We start from the raw sequence: 24991 nt of genomic DNA, 5'->3' as shown, positions 1-24991 counted from the left end.
CAATACATGGGAGTGCCGTCCTCCTGTTCGTGTCAGTTGTTTTTTGTCTGCTGTCGCGTGTCGATGATTTCCGCGTTTCATGTTCCGTTTGCAATATTTTCCTTGGCCGCAGCTCGCTTAAACTCCCTCGCGTGTGCGTGTCCAGTTCGTGTGTTCCGTAACTGATTTGGAGAGCCATAAGCCCGCAAAAATGCCGGTCTTTCACACGAAAACCATAGAAAGCATCCTCGAGCCAGTGGCTCAGCAGGTACTCAACGACTTTCGCAAATCTTTCTTCGCAACTTTCTTAATGCTCAATGCTTCTCGCTTTTTTTCCCCCGCTCACATTCCCTATATCACTCTTCCTTCGAGAAAAAGTCGGCGAACGTCCGCAAGGAGTCGTAACCCCGTCCCTTTAAATTATCGACATGTGTTTCACGTTTTAATTTAGCTGTCAGTAACGATGCAAGTTTCTTATCTCTCTCTCTCTCTCTCTGTCTGTCGCTGCGTGTCCGACAAGGATGCGACATCTCGGAGTCCGCGGTTAATTTCGGAACAGCCGTTGTACTCCGTCCTATTTTTATCATATATTTTAAGTCACGAGATGTAACCAATAAGTGACTTGCCCGTTTACTGAAATCGCTCACTTTCGCACTGGAGTCTGTCATCAGGAAATTCAACACCGGATCATCCGGCGTCCTCCGCGGCTTCCTGCACGTTATATTCCGCTGTCAAGGCGTTTCCAATGTTTAACAGGTAATCGAAACACATCTCGATTTTTCAAAGGCGGTTAAATGTGATCATTAAGCGTATTACTAATCCGGGGAAGTGGAAACCAAGGGAGTGGGCAGGAAAGATCGTTTCGTTATATATAGACATGACATAATTTGTCAAAAGTAGGTTAGGTGATGCCGAGTTCCTTTTATGTCTACCCTGAGTATTCTTTTAGTGCTCCTCGGCATGGGATGTTTCAAGGAAATGAACTTTTGTTTTATCAACAATTTTGCAACAGAGACAACCTCGTCACAGAACTCCTTTGATAAAGAAGAGGTTATCTGGGACGTTCAAGGAGTTGTCGGAGCTTTGTAATTGTGATTATAACTATGTAAAAGCATTGTGAAGAATGTGGAGACAATGAATATGCTAATAGAATTTTTTTTCCCATATCGTCACTTGTCTATCGTTTTTTTATATTGGAACTGGTAAAGGTGTAGTCGGCGAGTATATTAACGTTAACCATTTAAGTGTCAATATAATTGCTCATCATTAAGCAGCGCTACTACGCTTCTTGGCACTCAAAGAGTTAATATAGAAATCATGTTTAACTGCTGGGGTGGTTGCCGTGGGGTAATTAAGAGGAATGCTTTAAGCTAATGGTGTAATAATGGTAAGGCGGCGGCACTAGTTTCAGCACTGACTCATCGGGCTGGCTAATTCTGTTACTTACTGCCTTGCCTGTACCGTTTCACTATTTGACAATTATAGGACCCTGTATGTATAACTAGTGTGGAAAGAACCAGGAATTGCTGAAAGGTTTAACCTTCGTTATGAATAATTAGAGTAGCTGTCTATCATTTTACATAGAACGGTAGCAGAGGTCAAAAAAGAGAAACACGGTTTCTCCCCGTTGAGACTACTCCAATGGCACACCGGAATCAGTTCGTATATGAGATCTAAAAATATAGGCCTAAAATAAAACACCTTCCATACTGTAGCAGCAGGCAAGTTCCAAGGTTTCATTGCGAGATGATATAGATATATATGACGATATTAAAGTACAAATGTCACAGACATTATCGGTACATATGTTAAAAATATACCTTATCTATTGCATTGTATCTTGAATTTGTAATCGTCCTTGTATATCTTAATGGAGAAAACCAGAATGTATTTTCTGTATTTCTTCTCTTTACTTGATTTCTCTCTCTTGCTTCAAATATGTAGGGACGTTGGATCTTAAGAAAGAGCCCACGCATTTTATGGTAATAACATAGTATACCATTCGACTAAATAAGGATTGCACCATTCACCTTTTAGAATGGAACCTTGCTCGTTGCCTCCAACCTACCGAAGAGATATTAGTAGCGATTTCAGATCATGGTTAAACCTGATATTAGGAAGTTCGTGTCTGTTGCACTGTATGACACATATGAATTTTTTTTCCCGGAAGTCAGCTCATAAAAATAAATTAGGGGTTTACCGCAGTTGCGAGATATTACGCGAGAATGCGGGAGAGCTGTTGAGTCACATGTCACGTCATTAGTTACAGAAAGGATCTAATTGAAAAGCTTCCTGGGTGATAATGAAATGCTGCATTCCGATAAAAATAGGAGGAAGTAGGTATGAATTTATTTGCAGCCGGGTATTTTTATATTTAAATTTAGAATCACTTTATGCTCTTTCCGAGGGTTAGAATATATTCAGGAGCAGTTTTACGATAGGTTGGACATTTTTAATTTACTTCCAAGTATCTGTACTGAAACCTGCTAAATCAAGATGTACTTTTTTCTCAGGTTTCAAGACTTGTTATTTTACACGAAGAGGCTGAAGATGGGAACGCTATGCCAGATCTGGGCAGGCCAGTTCAGGCTGTCAGCATGGCTGTGGCGAATCTCGTGAAAGTGAGGATAAATTTTAATACCTTTCTTCCTGTTTCTTCTCTCAAAGATAATTTATTCGATACCGATAACGTGTTTCATAATATATTTTTTGTACAGGTGGGAAAGGAAACTATTAATTCCTCCGATGATGCCTTATTGAAGCAAGACATGCCCTCTGCATTACAGAGAGTCGAAGGTGCATCGAGGCTCTTGGAGGAGGCCTCAGATATGTTGAAACAAGACCCATATTCTGGACCGGCAAGGTAAGAATTATTTTGACCATTCAGAGAGGATCCACGGTGACCGTTTCTATTACAATAATTTTTTTTCCCTTCCAGAAAGAAACTTATAGAAGGCTCGCGGGGTATTCTTCAAGGCACTAGCTCGCTTTTGTTATGCTTCGACGAGAGCGAAGTACGAAAAATCATCCGCGAGTGTAAACGCGTTCTGGATTATTTAGCGGTGGCAGAAGTCATTGAGACGATGGAGGACTTGGTGCACTTTTTGAAAAATCTCAGTCCTTGTCTCAGCAAAGTATCACGGGAAGTGAGTGCTCGCGAAAAGGAGCTCACCCATCAGGTCCATCGAGAGATTTTGATACGCTGCCTCGATCAGGTAATTCCTTAGCTCTGTACATTTTATAATAAGTAAAAAAAAAGTATATATTAAAAACAGGTATATTTACTAATAAGAATATCAGAAAATATTTTACTGGAATCGATGATTACAGGTGAAGACATTGGCACCGATCCTTATTTGCTCCATGAAGATCTTCATTCACATTATTTCTCAAGGAGGCAAAGGTGCGGACGAGGCTGCTGAAAATCGAAACTACCTGTCAGGTCGCATGTCCGATGAATTGAACGAAATAATTCGTGTTCTTCAGTTGACTACATACGACGAGGAGGAATGGGAGGCTGATCAGTTGACGGTAAGTCAGTTGCTTTTATTGCAATTATAGGCATGACCTTCTTATTAAAAAAATTTTCATTGAAATTAGGTGCTGAAGAAGGCACAGAGTGCAATAGAGTCACGAGTAAGAACGGCGCACGATTGGCTGGACGATGGGAACGCATTGCGAGGTGGCGTAGGGGAGAAAAGTCTGAGACAAATAGTTGAACAAGCCGTGAAACTAGCGGATCGGTATCTTCCACCTTCTCAGGCAGAATCTTTGTCGAAGACGGCCTCCCAAATAACAACTATGACCGATGCCCTCTGCGAGCTGCGTCAGGATGGCAAAGGTATTAATTTCAATTGAGTTCTCTTTTTAATCGCGAATCGTTTTTTTTTTTAAATCGTACTGGATAATGGTAAAAATGGTTTTCACAGGTAACACACCACAAGCGGAGGCTCTCTCTCGTGGAATAAAAAAAAAATTGGACAGCCTTCGGTTCATGGTTGCCTCTGCTCTCGTGGAAGCTGACAAGTCCGGAGTGGCACAGACAGCACACACCGTAGCTGGCAGACTGGAGCAGGCTAACAAATGGCTTTTAAATCCCCAGCACGATGACAAAGGCCTTGGTAAGAGAGCGATCGCGTTGGTCATCCTCGAAGGAAAGAAGGTACAGAAAAATATAATTCCTAGGCTTGTCGATGTCAAATTTGTTTTTTATTTTTTTTCCCTATTGCGTGAAATGTTTTAATTCTTCGACCCGCTGGCGAACAGGTTGCCGAGGGATTGCCTGGAATACACAAGGCGGAGATCCTGCAGTTGTGCGACGAGGTCTACAATCTCTCTCACCAGTTGAGCGACCTTTGCAGCCACCACCTTGGGAGCACCCCCCAAGCTCAGGAGGTCGCACGGCAGCTATCGCAGAAACTGTACGAGCTGAAGAACCGAATTCAGCAGGCGGTCGTATCCAGGGTTGTCGAGGATTTCATCGACATTTCGACGCCGTTGAAGCAGTTCACCGACGCAGTCTTAGCTCCGGAAGGCACACCTGGACGGGAGCAAAAATTCAATTACAAAACGAACGCGTTGCAGAGCTTCTCGAGCAGGGCTGCGAAAACTGCCAGGATGGTGGCAGCTGGTGGTAAGCAGCGATGGAAATTATTTCTCATTTGTGACTTTTCATCAGCGATTTTTTAATCTCTGCAGGAAGCGGAGGAAATAAAAAACTGGCGGAAGCCTTGGTGGCCAGCGCTTCTCAGGTTGAGTCTCTGACTCCGCAGCTTGTAAACGCTGGTCGCATTCGCATGACCTATCCCGAGAGCAAGGCAGCTGACGAGCACTTCGAGAATCTTCGGCAACAATACGCGGAAACTATGCAGAGGGCCAGGGCCCTCTGCGACGAGGCGACCGACAGCTCCGACTTTGTCAGATTATCCGAGGAACAGATACAGAAGCACTCGTTCCTCTGCGAGGACGCGATCGCCAAGGGCGAGCCTCAGAAAATGGTCGACAATACCGCAGCCATAGCTAGATTGGCTAACAGGGTAATTCTCGTGGCTAAACAGGAGAGCGACAACAGCGAGGATCCGGCATTCATTCAGCGCGTCAACCACTCGGCTGATGTTCTGCAAAGTAGTACGTATCATGCCGTGATCGATTCTGTTATGTCTCCGAAGAGGCGTCACTTTATTCCGTAATGGAAAATAATTCATTTGTACAGGCGTCGCACCAATGGTACAAAACGCAAAGGCTGTAGCTATTAATACTAACGACGCTCCGGCCGTTTCGCGCTGGAGAGAAAGTAACCGTGCCGTAAGTGACTGATATTAAAAATGTTGATTATTAAGCTTGACATCGTCCTGATATTTAATTCTTTCTATATGTGTAGTTATTAGCTAACGTCGGACTGGTGAGGAAAGCCATTTCCGTGCACCCGGAGATACCTGCTCCTCCGGACATGTCGCAGTTGCATCTCAAAGATGGTAAGCCGATAGTGCTGGTTACTTGCTTTTCGCTTAACGTCGTAACTGTTGGTATAGCAGCGATCACAGATTCTCTAAAAATATAGGAAGGGTTAGCCTCGTGTCTAAAAGAACCTTTCAACGGAAACATGCAGAAACTCTATCTTTTTTTCAGACGGCTTATTATTGAGTCAACCGTACACTTACTTCACGGACAAAGGTACTTGCTTGGATGTAAACCTCGGATGTGCATGATCATTTTCTTGAGAACTTTGCCTAGTAATTTCTGGATCGAGGCTACATTTGTAGATAGTTGCGAGGCGAATGTCAATTAATTTGACACTCATCTATGTTCCGTGCCTCTCGGAATAATTTACATTCATCGTAGTTGTCGCAGTAGATACCGCGGTTCAAATTTGCCCATTGAACCGCTCTCACTCTCTCTGTCTCGAGTGTGTCTACATTTTTAATCGATTAATGGTAGTCGAATTGACCCCTGTGAACTCAGGTACATTTCGGAGGATGTTTAGAATTTTGTTGTTAACCACATGTATAGAATCTAGACTGTGACTAAATTTAACCGATCGGTGAGGTTGATAACTGCAGTCGAAATGTACTTGAGTCTGCAGCACGAAGATCCGAGCTTGTAACTCTAAAATGATTTCCACTGTTAGTCGGTGAGCCATTGAGGAATCAGCCCTCACCCAGCAATTTGCGTGTCACTAGTCCTGTTTTGGGAGTTAATAGATCCCAACATCGATCGGTCAGTCCTTTACCGAAGTGGGCTCGTGGAGGTACAGCAACAGATTAATCGTTTTACCCGCCAAGAATGCACATTAGAATCCGACACTCGCTTACCAATTTACTTTAGGCTGGCAAGCCAAGAGCCTGGAAATTCCATTTTGCTGCGTTCCCCAGCAACTTTCACGCCACTTTGTTAAGAGCCTCTCTCTGAGCTTACAATCTGAAACGATTGGTATTTTATTTTCGCTCTGTTTCGATTATATTCCGCAGCATGGCGCTTTTGTTCCTCACCGTGGCGGGATTTACGATCACTTTTTTTTAGGCTTAACATTTTTTTTTTTAACTGTTAGGAGATAATCCAGATCTCTTGTACCAAGAACTGGCTTCCGAGGACGAGTTGCAAAAGTCGGCTCGAATCGGAGGTAATTTCGCAGCATCGTACGGCGTGCATTTTTATGGACAGTTCGAGTCCTCTTTGATGTTCCTCTACATGTCTTTTCGTGTATCGATTTTTATTTAATAACGAATGAACTTGTCACCGCCGCAATTAGGAGACTCGCTTATTGCATGTAAAAAGTTGCACGGCTCCTGAACGCATTTAACTGATCATTTGCAATTTTAAATGCTGCCCGGACCGTTGTCAGGATATTGGCAGAATTTTGACTACGACGATGGTATGATTTCCCTTAATATCAGATCGTATTCTTATCTCCGTCTGTGAAAGTGGGGAAAAACAAATTATATCACAAATCCTTTCCGATGAACGTTCGCTTACTTAATTATGAACTGCGTTAATTCGAGACTGCGTTGTGCATTGAAATGTATTTTTGCAGCATGATGGTATGATACAAGTGACGTATCGTTCAATCCACTAATGTAACTTATTAAATGCCAGAGTACACGTTGCTTGAGTGCCCGGCATTAATAGAAATGGGCGATTATTTTTGGTGAACTTACATGGATTAATTCTAGAGTAATTCTTAATTTTTTCTTAATTTTGGGTAGAAGTTGCACCACCAAGGCCGCCTTTGCCTGGAGGCGATGTTCCTCCCCCGAGACCACCTCCACCCGAAACAGATGACGAAGATGAAATGTTCATGCACGCTCCTCAGCCGAATCAACCGATCATGGTAATGTGGTTCTAGTTATATATCAGTTGTCAATTCTTAATATTGAATGATGTGAGAAGACCTGAAATTAAGTGACACTGAATTAAATAATATTAAATTGTAGATGGCAGCTCATGGTCTACATCAAGAGGTGCGGCAGTGGTCCAGCAAGGACAACGAGATCATCGCTGCTGCCAAGAAGATGGCGATCCTGATGGGCAGACTCTCCGGGTTGGTCAGGGGCGAAGGAGGCAATAAGAGGGACTTGATTGCATGTGCAAAAGCCATCGCGGAAGCTTCTCAAGAAGTTACTCGCCTTGCCAAGGAGCTCGCCAGAGAGTGTACCGACAAACGTATACGCACGGTAATGCAGCTTTCTGACGTAGTTAATTTATGTCCCTTGCCTTTCTTCCGGGATGGTGGAATTATTTAATTCATTCTTTGTTATGTCCAGAATCTGCTTCAAGTCTGCGAACGTATACCGACGATTGGGACACAGTTGAAGATTCTGTCTACGGTGAAGGCTACTATGCTCGGAGCACAGGGTAAGTCTTGTTCCCTCGAACTCCAGACTCGTGTGGAAGCTTCAGCTCACGTGTTACTCGATGGCTCATTAATTATCATACGCCGCTCATTGGCTCCTTGTCATCTGTAAAAAGCATTAAGCATCCGTCATTTGGCATTTTATTTAAAATTTATTCAAGGTCTTCAGGAAAATTTTTAACCTCTTCGGTGCGAGCTCCTCGGGAGTTTCTTTGTCGATTCGAGGATCGAAACGGCGTTTACAAGTGCATAGGGTGGATCTTACGATTTCTGCGAACGTTAACACGAATCTGTATTTTTTTATGCATAGAGATGCTCCCCACCTGGGAAGAGCTGATGCTGTATGGTAAAAGAACTGTACAAACACCGTGCTTGCTGTTGTTCGCTGTATCTGTTTACTCAGTCTTGGTTCCTCATGAGATGCATCACATTTCTTGTGCACCACGTTCCATCTCACTTCTAGTATCGACAGGGTCTTGAACCTCCAATTACTGCGTCTAGTTTTTTTTTCTTTTTAACATGCCTAACTTCACTTCGGAGTTGTTCATCTAGTGAAAAGTAATCGGTGGTTCAATTTACAATTAGCAACACCTCAAACATCACACGTTTTTCTATGCACGTTACTGCATGCTTAGGGAATACTTTCTACTTTTCAGAGTATTAATTACTGACATTTATTCCGAATTACTGGGACTGTTTCCTGATTTCTTCGTTTCCTTTTTACGGCTCTTAATGTTGATGTATTGAAATTTTACGTGAGATTTGTATATTGCTACACTGTGTATCTGGTGTGTGAGATCTCTCGCTGTGAAACTTTACACGTCTGTTCCCCTCGTAGATCTACGAATTATATTAACCGACTTATCGTTTGTTTATTTGTTGCACTTCACTTGGTACGGTGGCGGCGTTTGCAGATTTGTTGATTGGGTGCAGTAAGTCAGTTAATGCAGTCCTAGCTAGATCAGTTTCATTTAGACCGACTTGGATCGTAACTAATTGATATTCCAACTGTTTTAGAATCATCATATTCACGTAAAAAGGCATTTGATTTGTTAAATTTCATGACATTCCAAAAATTGGTAAATTTTTGTCGTTTTTTCTATTTCACCGAAAACCATCGGACGTACACCCTAACGTTTACTCGTACACTTGCATTCACATTGGTCAGCTTGTTGTTTGTTGTGAAAGATCAATCGTACAATTTCGCTTACAGGTTGCAAAGTGCTTGCCAAAGTCTAAAAAAAAAAGTCATCCGTAAAATTAAAGCCCATAATTCTTTTGCGAATTTAGTGCTTGCATTTTTGTTAAAGCATGTTTTATTCCCGAATCTAAAATAATACAGTTTGTAAGGTGGGCACCATTAATGAAATTCCACTCGCATGTTAAAGTGCCTTATTTTCGATCGAAATTTTAATAAATCCTCCTTTTCGAATTTGTTCATATTTTAAATATTTTATATAATTAAAACTTTGACGTAATGATCAGCAATTGTACACGTATTATAGTGAAAATATTAATCGACCCTCTATTTTATTTGTCTGTATCGATATTTCTTTTTTAATATGCGGAATTTAATGTAGGTACCGAAGAGGATCAAGAAGCTACTGACATGCTGGTCGGAAACGCGCAGAACCTTATGCAGAGTGTCAAAGAAACTGTGCGAGCAGCTGAGTGTGCCAGCATTAAAATTCGTACTGCGTCTGGTATGAAGCTGAGATGGGTTCGACGTCAACCCTGGTACCAGTATTAAGCAGATATTACACAAGAATGGATACCGGTAGTCGTAAGATAAACGAAAACCGAATTATTCGAGTAACAGGCAGCCATTTGGTAATTCCTATCGAATTACCTCATCGATGAAGAGTCGTCGAACTTCCAGATCGAACATTGTCCGTAGAAGCCCATCGAATGTAAGCAAAACCATTTGCGAAGGTCCGAGTGTTCTTCACAAAGTATATGGATTTTTCCATTCTTCTCTAATATTGAAACTTATTATCTCGATAGTTTACGCTACACTCCATAATACTCTTCGAGCTTCCCCATGTGCCTCTCCTTTTTTAATATTTTGTATCTTCCTCGTTTTTAGTCAAGTGTATCGAATTGGTTTGCATTCACTTGTTAAGTTATTTCGAATGGTTTCGCTTATTTTCTATGTTTCTACTGGAGGTATACCGCAGGGTAGCTTAGCTCGTTTAAAGGTTATGTATACCTTTAAATGACAGTAGCAGTAACAAGGTATTGAATTATTTTCGTAAATCAAGAATTAAAAGAGCTAAACGATATTAATAGGATATGCTGTAAAATTGATCGCTCGTAAAAATCTGATGATGTCTAATGCCTGTAGGAAACCAATAGGTGAGGAGAAAATGATAATAGTGCCAATATGCGTTAACATTGTGATCAGGATCTCGCATTGAAATTGTGTAAGTGGATTGATTGATGATGAAGGCACTCAGGGGAAAGATTGGGAATAATTTTAACACATAGTTAAGAATTAATGGGTCTCAAAAATTATTTGAGTCCGAACAAATTTGGTACTGGATTGTGCAATGTTCACAGAATATTCAGGTCAAACTTCCTTTAATTGCAGCTATTTTATGTTAAATATATCCATTTTATTTACAAATGGTGAAACTACTAAGTTTTCCAACGAAAACATTTTTTTTTTCAATGGAAAACTAGATTGCCTTGTGTTTGATAAAATTACAGGCCTAATGATGTAATTTACAGTGCTGCTAATAACTCTAGAACCTCATATGAATACATTCATTAATTGTGGATGTACGTATGATCTATTTTTGTAAAACCTCTTTGTGCAATAAGAGCGATCTTTAGGAGTCAATCACTTCTCGTGTCATTTCATACATGCGATTCTTCCTCGAGATGGTGCTATAGTAACGTGCAATATAAGTGTGAGCAATATACTAGATAACAATTTTCTTAAAAAGATTGAATAGTCGTAACTTCTGCATAAACCTAGGAAGAGACGTGGCATATATTTTATTAACACAACTAGCGTTAACTAGACTACGTCCAAGCTATTATGATAGCTTGAAACTGGAATGTTTATAGACTTGGTTCTATATTTATTACACTATTGTACCATGCCTTCTTTATATCGTAATAAAATAATTTTTATTAACAAAACCGTCTTACAAATACAGATTATTCAATCTATCTAAATTTAAAGTTTTTGTATATTAACACTTCGAATGGACATTTTTCTCAAGAGGTACATGACTTGACATTCCTTGTGGCATTTCCAATAAATCCCTTTTTATCATTTGGGATCCAAGAGCAGAGGATCCCTGTAATTTGTTTTTAGGAACCTTTCCTGGCCGTAAATATGGATTGTCTATCGCGTCCTGCTGAGTCATAGTTTCTCCACTTTGCTCAATGTCTTCACTCTGTGTTTTATTTGCTAAAAAAAAGTGCAAGTGGAGTTGAAGAAGTGCATACTTAAATTTATATAACCGTATTACAATGGTGTTATCATTTTATATAAAAATGAAATTGAGTATATTAAAATATATCTTACGCTGAGTAGTTTCATTTGTATCTTCGACTTTAAGTTCCCTCTTCTTTTTAACAGGACTTGGTTCAAAGTGGAATTCTGGATCTGGCTCAAATATTTGATCCTGAGGTAGAAGAGCCAAAAGGTAACTAGGGAACTGTGGTTTACAAGCTATCACTGCAAACGGAAACGAGTCTTTAATTATTAATTCTACAAAAATTGGTGAAATGGATAAATTTTTAAATAAGTATTTGCTTACAAGGGAACATGCTGTTATCATCTGTAAGAAAGAGGCTATGCGTGTCTCCAGTTTTTGCAATGAATCGTGTCAGCGCTCTCTCGATATCCCGCTTTTGGGATGCAGCCTTTTCTCTTATAGCTTCGTATTCTGTAACCGGTTGTTTGTGTGTCTGATGAAAATGCAAGAACATAAATTAAAAATCAATTGGTATGCCAGCTAGTAATCTGAACGATTAATTTTGAAAAACTCAAGAAAAGATTAACGAACATACCGGTGTCCTGATGTAAGCATGTGGGTCTGGGAAAGGAGGCAAATGATTCGGAATGTGCGCTGGATGATTTTGCTTGACCCCAGCTTGAAGAATATTTAACTGCTTCGATTGCGTTTGTTGCTGAAGTAACGGGAGTATAGTCCTATTTGGTCGCTTCCCATAATTCTCCATTCCATCTAACTTTATCCCCATATTTATTAGAGCTAGTATTATATCTGCTATGAGTGGTTCCGTCCTTCCAGACAGCTCACAGTAGTTACGTGCCGATTCGCCCACTTCCACGATAACTGAAAATGTAAAAGTGCGATCTAGACGTAATAGAAAAATAACAAGGGAGACACTTTTGTACTATATCTACATTTTAAAAATGACAGAAATGAAATGGTGTTTATAAATACACTTCGAAATAAATATGCAATTGAGGTTAAGTGAAAATAAATTAAAGTAAAAGGCATTAACGACTACTTACAGGACTGAATCATTTCTGTCAGACATTCTAGAGCTTGTTTCTCGCACGTTTCAAATCCAGACTCCACTAGTATACTACAAACAACGTGATTTATTATTTTTCTTCGCGTGTTTATAGTCTGAGCCTCCATCGCCGCCATCTTATCGATTGGAATTGATTAATGTTGATTCCTTGCTTGATTTTTTGCTGATTTCTGTGAACAACGTCATCTGTGATCTGTGAACACGGTTGGATACATAAACTACCCTAGGTAATTTACATCTCAAGATCTATACCCGATGTAAATTACTTGAAAAAGTGCAAAGTGCGTTTATTCCGGGTTTGTTATAATATTCATTGTTCATTCGCTTTCTCCGTATTTGCAGCGTTACCCCTACCAGAAATTCGTTGCGCCGCCCTTGGGGGCAAAAAACGGTGAAAGCTAACGTACGAAACCAGAGGGCAGCACAGGATGCGATCACACGTCCTGCACTCGAGCAATCTCTCAACACATGTCTGTTAAAGACACCTCTCCTTTTGAAACGTCAAAGTTAATTCCTCGCTTGCGAGTGTGTGATGTTATATTCTACATATTTACATTCCTCATTGAGATAATTTAAGTCCATAAAATTATTAATCATGGCTGGAAGTGGGGAAGTTCTCGAGGGATTTTTATGCCCTATTTGTATGTCAGATTTGAAAACGCCGACTCAATTAACCAAACACTTTGAAGAGTTTCACCACGATGATCCAGAGATCTTAAAGTCATTAAAAGGTAAAGTATTATTTACAGCTGGTAAATAGTTTCGTTATTAAGAGTAATCGCTTGATTATTCCATTCTCAAGAATTTTACTTGTAACCGGAGTAAGTCTCGATGTTGATTTTTTTCAGATTTATTTGATAAGGCAAAGAAGAAAATCTTGAAGCAAGATGAAATACCGGAAGCATTTAATGATCCAGTAATACCTATCGATCGAAGAACTAGCCCTGATATTGTTTGGGGTCCACAGGAAATAGGTATGTAATATTCTTTAATGGATAATGTAAGTCAATATGTTTATGGACAATCTTTACAGGTGCAATACAGAGTCATACAAAATACTTTAAAGAAATGAGAAATATTCGATTAGCAAGATACACACTTGAAACTAACAAGCTTCTCATTCGAATGGATAAATTGCTTTGCAACTTGCCTTCCGATCCAGTGGATAGGAAAGGTATATTAATTATCCTAGCATACAAATATATTTCAATGACAACCTAATGATCATTTGTACGCAGTACATGAGCAGACTATTGTACCATGGATAGATGACAAGGATGTTAAGTTATGTCCAACCTGTGCCAGAAGTTTTCACGTCGCTCGAAGGAAACATCACTGCCGACTTTGTGGAGCCGTCATGTGCCATGATTGTACCATATTTCTGCCATTATCCGAAGCACGTAAGTATATTTAGTTAAAGGAAATCAAATCTGAATAACAAATATATAATAAATTTCTAATAACAAATTTTTACACATTATAATTTATGACAGGAAAAATGACTAGTCCCGTCTCCATTCAGGATGATACTGCGGTTTCACCTACATCCTCTGGCTCACCAATTTCAGGCCGCATAGTACGAGCAGGTATTGGCCTGACGAAGTTGGCTCGTTCGCCATCCAGTGGAAGTTTGAATAGTGTCCTCTCTTTGGTGAATGACCCTTCTACGGGTGAACAGCATTTTCGACTTTGTTCTCCTTGTAAAGAAGTTCTCGACGCCAGAGAGAGGCTCAAAGCCAGACAGTTTGACAGGCCAATAATCTGCCAATTCTACGAAAAAATGCGTCGCTATATGGAAGAGGCTAATCGATACCTGGATATGTACAGAAGAATGTGCCAGTCGTTGAAGTATGAATTTAAATTGCATGCGATGTTCTCTTAATAGAAATATGAAATATTAAATTCGGAATTAATGACTCTTTCCTTCCAGCGAAGGGGAATCCATGTACGATTTACGAGACGCTCAGGTGCTTCGCGTGAAGATAGCCAAAGTTGGTGAGAACATCGATGGGATCAGTAAAGGAATTTTGGTGTTAGGGTCTAAAGACGTGGACAGTGCTCCTCAAGGACAGGATCTTCGATTGCGGCAGATGGTCAGAGCCAGTGCAATGTTGTTCTTGAAGGAGGATTTATTGAACGTTCCAGCACTGCCCACGGAAGAGGAGTATGCTGCCCTTCAAGAGAAACAGATTGAAGCAAGGAATGCTTACGAGAGACAATTTAAAATTGACGAAGTGTTAAAAGATAGGCGACAGGAGTTGCAAGTGCCCTATCAGTCCGAAGGCTGGGGTCCATCGGGAGCAGCTGCCACCCTGTCATCTACCATGGACCCAATTATTGAACAGATGAATAACATTCAATCCTACATCAAGCAAGCTCGAGCTGAATGTAAATTTGATGAGGTAGCGATGTTGGAAAATAATTTAAGAGAGCTACAAAGTGAATACTTCACCAGAAAACAGGGGAACAGCACGGAAGAAGAGCATTAAGTATTTCCTTAATACTAAGGATAAGCCAAACAAAAGTTTCCGTACTCAGATGTATAACATTCTTGTCCTATTTTTTGCAAATTCAGACTTGTCTTAATTGTTTGTACCACTTTCAATTTTAGTTTAACCGTGTTAAATATATTTAATTTGTAAGTATTATACAAATATGTTTACTCCTGAATATTAGAATACGTATAAATATGTCAACAGTAAAAAATGTACAACATATTAAACTTTGATATCAATTGAAATATATACAGTAGCCCTATTTAAAAAAACACACTACGTCTTGGCACTCTTTTCAAATTCAATGACACACTGTGGCAACTTAACAGAATGCATTTCAACAATATCATATAATTTATCATTTTGCAAGAGAGCTTCGGGAACATTTTGAACGTTATTTATAATTACATTGCTGTTTGTGTCTGAAGCACTACTGGAAGATGTTTCATATGAATCATTTTCTTCAGAACTAGACATGGAGGATTCAAATTTGGTTACTTCATTAATACAAAGAGGTAGCTCAGTTGATTCCAATTGGTGTTCAAATGAAATACCAGGGGGAGAAAATTCTGCTATGAACATTGGAAGCTCATTCGTACTCATTTCTTGCACCACATTAATTTCATTACGAGTGTCACCATCAGTATCGTTTAAAACAGATTTAGATCGATTACATGAATCCAACACAACTGGAATGAACTGATCGGAATGAACATTTTGCTCATAATTTGTGTCTTCATTGTCACAACTATTACGTGCACTAAATACAATTAGATTTGTTTGTTTAGAAGTTGTTGACAAAGCGTCGAGATTGATAATTTTGTTTGGACGTGTTACAGGAGGTACATCAACATTTTCATTGTCGGAAATACTGCTTGTGCTAAACTGTATTAAATCTGACAGTTTATCAGAAGAACTTTTGGGTGAATCATTTCTATTCTCGATACTACTAAAAGGATATTGCATGTCATGTAAATTTTGCTCAAAGGTTGCTCCAAAACAGGTGGCGACTTCCTGATTTGCTGAACAAATCTCATTGTCACTACTAAGTATTTCTTGTTTTCTTAATAATTCAATTAATGCTTCTTCGGAAACATCTATCATAGCAGCTGGGCCATATTGTGGTCTTTGTGGAGGATTTCCTGTAATTAATGAAAAACATTGTACGATAATATGCATCAAATTTAATTCGTAAGAATGAAAAAAATAATTTACCCTTAAGAATGTCTACTGCAATGTAATCTGCAGCTCTAAATAATTGTGCTTTGATGAGTAGTTTGAGGAGTAAATTCACTGTCGGTCTTATTCTTCCCATGGTGCCCCATTCTTCTAAAAAGATTTCAGCACCACAGCGCCGTTGCTGATGCACTGCTTGCTCGATCATCCTAAACATAAACATATTGTAAAGCAAATAGATTTCCTCATACATATCAATGACAAATTACAAAAACTACAGACGTGAAGTGCTCTCCATTAAATTTCGGCGTACAATCTAATCCACTTTTTGGCACTATTGCCATCAGTTTTTTCCAGGCATCGGAGACATTCAGAATTTGCCCAAGTTGATAGAGGTGTGCAGGTTTCAGTTTTCGAATTTCTGTATCTGACGTTATGACGACGGTCGACATACTCTTCATATTTAGTCTAAAATATTTTCTAAAAATTACGTGGAGAATTAAAAGGTATTTAACAGCACAACCACAGTGTCTAGTGTGAAAAGAGGTTAGCGAGCGCGCTGGTGTCACACGGGGCGCGGCGCATGAACGCGTCGAAGACGAAGAACCAATCAGAACGGCGACGGAAGTGACACACGAGGTTAAGCGCGATTCTGATTGGCTGTTCATTCTCTACGCGTGACTCGTTGCGCTCCATGTGACACCCAACGCGCTTAAATTCCGACTTTTCCGTGAGTAGAGATTCGATAGATATTCCAAATGGCCGCCATCTTGTTTCATCCCTAGTCGCCATGGTGGGAGAACTCGCAGGCGAGCTAGGCGTCAGACAAGGACACTGGATACGCTCGAAAATGGACCAGAGAGAGACAGCTCTACGCGGTAAAAGTCGAGCAGAAGACGGCGGCCATTTTCCGCGTGTCGCAGGTCGTTCGTGATCTCCGTCTCGTCGAGGATTCTCTCGCTTGTTCGAGCGACCGGAATTAAGAAACACGAGTCAGTTTAGAGATACGATAAGGGGACAGCTTCGCAGACTTTACTGGCACTGCAAGCGCGTCGGTTTCAGCTGACAAAGCGATTCAACTCTCCGTCGCGGATTCGTCTCTCTCGTCACACCCAACGACGGGAACCTCGCCGAGGACAGTTTCAGGGACACCTAGAGAAATGGAGCGAAGACGAGGGTCTACAATATCATTGCTGGGACTGTTGTTACTCGCGTGCACGCAAGCAACCGCCCGGGAAGGTGAGAACAAAGCATCAGTATTTTATTCACGCGGTCAATCGACTTGTTTGAAGCAAGATCCCGTTTAAAATAAAATCCTTGGAAACGGAAACGACCTCGCACCTCCCAAATTTTTTTTTCGTTACAATGGAACGAGGGTATCGCGTCTTTCGAACCGCCCTGAGATTGTACCTTACTGACGACGGAAGAATTCTTCAGAGATGCGTTCTAAGTTGTGCTCGGCTCAGTTTTCATTGAAACACGAAGCTTAAATAAATTCATTGGAAGAGAGTATTCCAAAATAATGTTTTGGAAGGGGTTGTTTCAAATATCGTGTCTTTAAAGTACATGCTAATAAATTGCAGCAAAAAATCACTATAAGTGACAGTCTAGTTCATTGTTATTCTTGTTACCACTTTTTGTTGTAGAATGTAGAGGAGGGAACATGGAATGTAAGGATGAATCATATTCATGTGGAATACAGTTGAGCAAATAATTTCCTGGAACTTTTTAAACCTAAGCATAAATAAAAATATGTGTCAATCGAGTGTTAACTGTTTTTGAGATGACTTTCGTTACTTTTGATATTGGATTTGGTTAATAAGATCGTTCGTGAGTTTAATTATTTTTTTCGATGAGCACAAAGGAAAGGTCGATCACATCTGGCACGATGAAAGTATCATGCGTTAGGTCAAGATGTGCGACTTCGAACGTGTCTTTGCGGATAATTTGGATACACGGGATGTAGATAATTATCTAGTTCGTTATAAATCTTGCAGTATCGGGAACAAATTTATTTTTCCAACCGACTGGTATCCTTGACCCGTGCTCTTTCACCCAGAGTCCACTCACTTTCACTTTCCGCCTTTCTGTACACATGCCCATTTCTTTATCTACTTATCTGCATACCCATCCATTTATTTTTTTGAATCACGACACAAGGGGGTACACGTGCACGCGACAATCTTGACAATCTCCGCCAATTGCTGGGTCGACCGCTCGTTTTAATTTAAGACCGTTCGGCAGAGTCGAGTCCTCTTTCTTAGCTTAGCGTCAATTTACCTGGGAGGTGAGACAGTTACCGTAGACGCAGACAATTAGAAGTTAGCCCTCTGGCAGCGTCGCCTGCGAGCCTATTCTACGATTCTTCTTCCGCATGAAAAAGTGGTCTACAGCGGGCCACCGGTCGTCCACGACGGACAGCCTTGGGTCGTAGAATGCAGAGGCCTCGAAGAGGACGATCCCGTCAGATGGACAAGGAATGGTCAATCTCTCGAGCCGGAGCTAGCGAGTGGACAGTTGGTGGTCCAGTCGAAGAGTGGCAGCGGCACTAGCAAACTCTCGGCACTGGAGGCAAGGGAAAACCACGACGGGGACTACAAGTGTACACCGGAGAGCGACAATGCCTTCCATCTGTCGATTTATGTCGGTTCGTAGTAGAGCGCAGTTGGTTGCCGCTAACACGCTACCCGGCAGAGCAGATCGACGCTGTCATTGACAATAGTTTGTTCCAAAATCGAGCAGTGACAGTGCTCGCTGTGTTTCTGCGTTTATGCGTTTGTCGGTCCCATTTACTGCTAGTGCTAGTGTTTTGTCCCTGTACATCGGTGCTGCTGCTGTCACTACTATCACTGCTACCGTCACTACTACTGACACCGTTACCACCAACCCTTAGTGTTTCGCTACACGTCTCTTATTCGTTTGCTTCTACCCTTTGTCGGTCCTGTGCTCGCATCGTATTCCCTTTACGTACCATTACCTTTCTTTGTTGATCGTAGGAGTAAGGAAGTTAAATTAGACCCTAGTTAACGTAGAAAAAAAATGGCGACATGACAGTGCCTGATTTTCCAGCCATTTTCTGGGATCCAGATTTTTTGGTAGCTCACTTTTAGCGTTAAAAGCGCTTTTTATCCATATATATTTTAAATACCTAGAGGACATCTTTTAACGCTAGAATGGAGGTACGAGTGTTGTACTTGAAATTTTTATCGATATTAATCTTGCGCACTTTAGTCTATTAATAAGAGGCTTGTAAGAGAATTTCTGCCGGCTTTCGGACGGATTCTCGGGAAGCGTTGCATCGTCGTTACGTAGCTTAGGGTAGCGTTTCCTCGTTAGAAGTCTCGAAAACTCGGGGGAAATAATTGTCTTCTCGCAAAGGTATGTTCCCGGCGGTGAGGCCTTGACGGTGCGTCACCGGGCTATCAGCGAGCCCATTAACATATCTCTGTTTACTTAAACCGGCGGTAAAAGGCGACGCGCATAACTTGGTTACTCGAAGTGCGCTTATTCATAAATCAGTCGCCAAGTTTACGTGATTCCTGTAATCCAATTGTAAAGCGGCCCGTAATCAGCCACTCGACAATCGGCCTGGATCGACAATCGACCAGTCGGTAGCGTTCTCGAGTGATAACGCGCTCGTTATCCTGGGAACGATAAGGGCCTGCGTTACTTTCGCTAATCGTCGACCAGGAATCTTGCTCCCAATTGGTAACGTCAACCGACTACGTCAATGCCCAGAGAGGGAGAGAGGAAAAAGGTCCGAATTAACGTTGATGGGATTAACGAGGCTGCCTCGCTCGTCCATTTATTGCTGATAAACATTTGGCTGGCCGGCTCGGTCTCGTTTAATTCCTTCGCGGGATTGGAGAATGCCAAAACGAGCTCTCCGATATCCGAGAGTGACATCGCTGAGAGACGTTCAGGCTTCGAATATTATTTTCCTTCTGTTTTGGAGGACGATGACGGGGATTGGGATCGCGCTATATATACATAAAAAAAAAAAGAAAAAATGACCGTCAAGTTCTTCAGGTCCTCCTTTTCTGTTTCAAGGCTGGCGGCGAGGACGTGGAACGACTCCGAAAAATTCGATTTTGCGAGGTGGACTTTTTTGAGACCGAGAGAAGAGGGCGACGTGGGAACGACCGGGAGAGAGAGAGAGAAAGAGGGAGCCCGTTAACCAGTGGTTAAAACTCGGTACCGGGCTATAATTAAACGGCAGGCCATCGGTGGATCTACGTCAGTCTACCACGTATAAAACCGACCAGAGACCGGTCCTTGCCAGTGCCGGGAATAGACTTTTCTCCTGTCGATGGGCTCGTAGGACGACCGTCTCCTGGAGAAGGTCCAGGGTACCTGGCACGGGTCGGCCGTTAAGGGGGCAAAAAGTTGCCTCGCCATTTACGCTTCCAAGTAGACGCTCTTATGGCGATTTTACGGGCTCTCGCTCTCGAGACCCTGACCAGAACGGCCCGGGGAGACCCGGAGGACCCGGAGAACGTCTCCCTCTTCTGGTCCTTAAAGGCCTTTTATCCTCGGCGATAAATCTCCGCGTCTTAATGGCCCTTCCCAGGAATGGCGTTCCTCGAGGCCCTCGGCGAGACGTTTCGCTTGTAGGGAATCGTCGAATATCTGGGGCATCGGCGATGGCGAGTCTTCATCCCCGGTCGTTCTCTCCATCTTAGACCCAGGAGTCGCCGGTCACGGAGAACGACGGGAATAGAATTTCCCCCCGGTGGGTCGGGGTCGCGCGAAAACATCCTCTGGAGATCCTTTTGGGGCCGTCGTACGTTTAACGTCCTCGTGGTTGATGCGCCGATTTATCACGCCGTAAATTAAAAAAACCCTGAAGACTTGTCGCCATCCTGGCGCCGAAACTCGTAGCCACGTCGCGTTCCTCGGGTTTATGGGATTTATCCACGATGGCTCTTCGGCGAAAGCGTCGAATGGGATGTTCCAAGGATGGGGAAGGGCGGTCGCAGGATCCACTTTCTCTTCTTCTTGGCTCTTTGGCTCCGTCTAGGATAATCCTGGGAAATGGCTGCCTCGATTTTCAGACTTCCGGTGGAGTAGACACCTCGAAGAGCTTTCTTCCAGGCTCGCCGATGGTACTTAGTTATCTGTGTATATATATATATATTTTTTTTTTTCCCCTGAAATTAGGAATGTCTCCTCGAAATGGCGGATCGATTCTCGGTCGGGGTGGCGTGCTCCAATTGTAGTTAAGCAGAGTTCCTCGGCAGAGAACTATAATAGGCCGGCGTTCTTAAAAAATCACTCCGAATATAAACTACCGCGATTATTTATAGTAAGGCGTTATTAATAGAGGAATCAGTTAGTTTATTAATACTAAACAGCTGCGTGATTTTACCGTCCCGCGATAGATGCTCTTTCGAGCTCGCGTTTTCTGCCATTGTTGCCTAACACGCTGAACGTTCTTCAGGGCTGGAAGCGGGTCTCGTTTAACAATAGGGTCGGCGAACTTCCTCCTCTCCTGGAACGTGGTCTCTTCGGGTAGTCTAACGCTTCTGGTCGTATCGTAATTCTCTTTTTATGCATCTCTACCTACTTTCTATTACAATGCCACTTTGCTAAGGTCTTCTTGACGTCCCGTTGGCTCCCAGCCCTGTTGGTCTTCGTCTAGCTCTAACTTCCATCGGCGAGACTCGCAGCCGGTACTTAGGGATCTACTCGTAAACTGACGACGGAATGTTGCCTCTCTTCAGATACCATCATCCGGGTGCTCTCGCAAGTCGACACGCCGATGGTGATGGAATGCGCGAACAGGACCGCAAACGACAAGGTCCAGTGGATCAAGGACTCGAAACCGATCGCCGTCGCCATGGCCGACTCCGAGGGCGTGTTCAGGATCAACAACGAGACCGGTAACCTGGAGATTCTGAAGGAGGAGGAGGAGGCATACGGGAATTATTCCTGCAAGGTGGGCAACTCGTCGACCGATTACAGGATCGTCGGTAAGTACGGAGGGATGCCTCTGCTTATGAACGGATTTAATTTCGACAAGTTTCTTCATTTTGTGGAGAGAGAGAGAAAAAAAAGGAACAATCATATCTGGAATGTATGGTTGCAGCCAAGCCAACTGCGATAATGCCCCAGTCGTTGAGCGTCGTCGAGGGCGAGAAGCTTCACCTGGTGTGTCTTGGAAAACAGAGTCCCGGTATCAAGGTCTCCTGGAGCTTCGGCGGTAGGAACTACACCCAGAGCGAGGGTCGCGTCAAGTTGGCCAGGGATGAAGACCGCGGGATCTATGGAGCCGTTCTTAACGTGGAGAACATCGGGATGGCCGATCGCGGAGAGATCTATTGCAGAGTCTCGTATAACTGGTCGGACACTACCGAAGACCACTACGCCGAAGCCCAGACGCTCCTCCGGGTGAAGGACAAGCTCGCCGCCCTCTGGCCCTTCCTCGGCATCTGTGCGGAGGTCGTCGTGCTCTGCGCCATTATTCTGATCTACGAGAAGAAACGCAACAAGGCCGAGCTCGAGGAGTCCGACACCGACCAGAGCCCCGACACGTAAGCTTGGGTTCATCGTCGCGGAGGGAATCACCCCGAATCACCTCGTAGGATTTATCAAGAGGGATTCCTGTAACTCCTGGACCCTCTTCCCTCCTCCTTCCAGGGAAACCTCCCGTGCGCTCGCGCCGGAGGGAGAATCGGAATACTTCGTGCCTCTTCGAGGTCCTCTTCCGCCTTCGAAACTTCCCGTCGACCCTCCGGTGACCCCTCCGACCAGTCCAAGCCTCGCCTCCAGGGCCGTCGAGTTCTCTTCCAGAGAGCCTCGTGGAAAGAGCCCCCTTCGATCGGCACCCACGTCTTCTGCCTTTCCCAGGAACCCACTCGGCTGAATCGAGGACCGAGACCTCCCTTCTCAAGAAATCTCCCCTGGACCGAACGTACCGCGAACGACGGATTTCTAGAATAAGGGGAAACTGCATGAGGCACCTGGGCGGTAAGGGCTGTATTCGCGGGAGCGGTCGTGGGAATATGGTCTTTATCGCGAAGGCATACCCCTTTGAGTAAAAAAATCGGGATGTGGGGAGGAATTAAAATTAAGAGGACCCGATGATTCATTTTTTAACGCGCTGTTTGCAGGAAGCCAACGCCCAACAAGGACTCCGATGTCAGGCAGAGAAAGTGAGACGAAGAGACGGAAGACGGAGATAAGGGTCACGGTAAGAGAAGAAGGTATTGAAGGAGTCAACGAAGAACCAGAAGGACCAGAAGAACAGCGTCGGACAGTGCCCTTAACGAAGCCGAATCTTCACCGCCGTGGCAGATCGTCTTCGTGCCAACCATCTAGTCCAAAGAAAGCAGCCGCACGGCCATCGAGTCATTTGCTGGATCGGAAAGAGACCGGATTAGGAAGAACGTCCATGTTGGGTTATCCTTGTCCCGGAAGTCGACCGCGAGGAGAGGAAGTCACTCGCGAAGGCGTAACCGATCATTGCTGGCCGGTCTTCGGCTCGGCGACAAAAAGACACTGTAATGATGGTTCACACATTGATGCTTGTAGCCCCTTTATCCGTCTCTCAGTGTTGAAGGAAGAGCCACTCGACACCTTGCGAGTACCTTACCGTACACGTTTCGTCGTTACATCACATTGAGACGTTGCTATCGTTATCGTAATTAGCGCCACTACCGTTAACAATTGGTACTACCTTGACATTACTATTACCATTAATAATATTACTATTACTATTACTACAGCTACTACCATTAGTATTTTTATTATTATTATAACGTAACGTTAACGCGTCGCGACGGCGATGTGTAATGAGCGCGCCAGCGGCAGAGGAGGGAACGAGAACGAGTGAGCTCTCGAGAGGATTAATTAATTATTATCGCTGAAATGTGACTATATATTATTAATAATATTATTCTACTATTACCGCGTTTATCATTATCGTAGCTGCGATTTATCACGTTGTTATCGTTGTTATATTGCCGTTGCGACGACCGGCGACACGCGGACCCCTCGAGGGCTGATTTCGGAAAGATCGCTGCCCGTTATCGGCGTAGTCCGTTAGGTCCAATCGATCTCACGAGCGTTATCGAACCCGACGACGAAGTCGCCGAAGAACGAATAAATCCTTGCGAGCGATCGTTTGCTCGCCCCGTGTCGTGGGCCAAGTTGCGCGTCCTTCATTTCGTTTCTCGCCTTTTAATTTCGTCCCCTCCGCCATTGCGACGCGCCTATAAGGAACGATTTGTACGCTCGATACGGTCCTTCCCATCGATTCTCTTCCTCTTGTCCCAGGTCTCCGGGAATCATGCTCGACCTGAAGGACGGCCGTGAGAACCTCTATACCTTGAAATGACCAGAACTTCGATATGTAGAGCACCACGCCAACGAATCTGTTCCGAGAGCAGTAAGGTCGCCCTCGCTCGATTATCGGCGTCATTATTTTTTTTTTTCTCCTTGTCCGTTTCGAGAGGCGGATTTTCTGAGGAAGCCTGCGTGTCTACTTGAGTCGGCCATTTATCGTGATTTAATCCTTAGGACGTAGAAGGTAACTCGGATCTACGAGGCGCAAAGTGAGACCTTGTCGGGAATTGTTAGCACGACATCGGCGAAAATGGCCGAGACGTACGACTTTTGCGTGATCGCGTGTACGAGTCGTCACTCCACGTAATAGGATAAGGAGCACCCGGCTGCTACGAGGCGACTTACCGATGAATTATGATTAATTAATATATATATATACACGCATATTAATGGAGAATTTAAAAGCCCCGCGTCACGCGAGTGACCGTGTGAGCCTTCTTACACTTTAAGCAACGTGCCCGTTGCGCCGAATCGAGGAAAGAAATATCGCGAGGTGCGAGCACTTTATGCCTTTAAAAGCGGTTTTTTCGAAATAAACTATATTGACCAGATCTATTGACACGTTAGCGAGAGCGTTCTACTGGATTTTCTTTCGACTTACTGGTTGGTTAAAAATTATTTCAGGGCC

At 43.0% G+C, this 24991-nt stretch overlaps 5 protein-coding genes across 17 annotated transcripts; 3 read left to right on the top strand and 2 right to left on the bottom strand.

Annotated features, from left to right (window-relative positions):
- Positions 1-22: 22 nt before the first annotated feature.
- On the top strand, positions 23-10975 carry LOC105701819 (vinculin). Of its 12 annotated transcripts, none has more exons than XM_012428916.1 (19): positions 23-247; positions 2243-2315; positions 2493-2600; positions 2697-2842; positions 2918-3194; positions 3310-3510; positions 3580-3820; positions 3909-4141; positions 4246-4612; positions 4678-5106; positions 5192-5283; positions 5360-5453; positions 5608-5652; positions 6107-6226; positions 7182-7306; positions 7410-7649; positions 7740-7830; positions 8743-8760; positions 9409-10975. In XM_012428916.1, the coding sequence occupies exons 3-19, from the start codon at positions 2541-2543 to the stop codon at positions 9576-9578; spliced, it is 2949 nt and encodes a 982-aa protein (XP_012284339.1). In that variant the 5' UTR covers positions 23-247; positions 2243-2315; positions 2493-2540; the 3' UTR covers positions 9579-10975. The 12 variants fall into 12 exon arrangements, with proteins under 12 accessions (XP_012284339.1, XP_012284338.1, XP_012284336.1 ...); XM_012428915.1 differs by having other exon boundaries at positions 2243-2319; XM_012428913.1 differs by lacking the exon at positions 2243-2315 and having other exon boundaries at positions 7185-7306.
- LOC105701820 (transcription initiation factor TFIID subunit 8-like) lies at positions 10947-12515 on the bottom strand. Its single transcript, XM_012428921.2, has 5 exons — positions 12324-12515; positions 11855-12141; positions 11602-11752; positions 11367-11519; positions 10947-11249 (listed from the first exon to the last, which is right to left on the bottom strand). Exons 1-5 carry the CDS (start codon positions 12460-12462, stop codon positions 11029-11031), a joined length of 951 nt encoding a protein of 316 aa, XP_012284344.1. The 5' UTR covers positions 12463-12515; the 3' UTR covers positions 10947-11028.
- Positions 12516-12826: 311 nt separating this feature from the next.
- On the top strand, positions 12827-15113 carry LOC105701742 (rabenosyn-5). Its single transcript, XM_012428763.2, has 6 exons — positions 12827-13077; positions 13195-13320; positions 13380-13520; positions 13585-13746; positions 13840-14194; positions 14277-15113. Exons 1-6 carry the CDS (start codon positions 12942-12944, stop codon positions 14833-14835), a joined length of 1479 nt encoding a protein of 492 aa, XP_012284186.1. The 5' UTR covers positions 12827-12941; the 3' UTR covers positions 14836-15113.
- LOC105701743 lies at positions 15064-16781 on the bottom strand. Its single transcript, XM_012428764.1, has 3 exons — positions 16300-16781; positions 16057-16226; positions 15064-15983 (listed from the first exon to the last, which is right to left on the bottom strand). The coding sequence occupies exons 1-3, from the start codon at positions 16683-16685 to the stop codon at positions 15118-15120; spliced, it is 1422 nt and encodes a 473-aa protein (XP_012284187.1). The 5' UTR covers positions 16686-16781; the 3' UTR covers positions 15064-15117.
- A 136-nt stretch (positions 16782-16917) lies between these two features.
- LOC105701744 (basigin) lies at positions 16918-24914 on the top strand. 2 transcript variants are annotated; one of them, XM_012428766.2, is made up of 5 exons: positions 16918-17256; positions 18401-18664; positions 21741-21989; positions 22106-22550; positions 23130-24914. In XM_012428766.2, the coding sequence occupies exons 1-5, from the start codon at positions 17178-17180 to the stop codon at positions 23173-23175; spliced, it is 1083 nt and encodes a 360-aa protein (XP_012284189.1). In that variant the 5' UTR covers positions 16918-17177; the 3' UTR covers positions 23176-24914. The 2 variants fall into 2 exon arrangements, with proteins under 2 accessions (XP_012284189.1, XP_023288110.1); XM_023432342.1 differs by lacking the exon at positions 18401-18664 and having other exon boundaries at positions 16919-17256.
- Positions 24915-24991: the final 77 nt, after the last annotated feature.

This window comes from Orussus abietinus, unplaced genomic scaffold, assembly GCF_000612105.2.
Source record: "Orussus abietinus isolate OABI.00-Male unplaced genomic scaffold, Oabi_2.0 scaffold24, whole genome shotgun sequence".
NCBI classification, from domain to species: domain Eukaryota; kingdom Metazoa; phylum Arthropoda; class Insecta; order Hymenoptera; family Orussidae; genus Orussus; species Orussus abietinus.
Note: the sequence above shows the minus strand (reverse complement) of the source record. Positions and strands in the feature narration are given on the sequence as shown.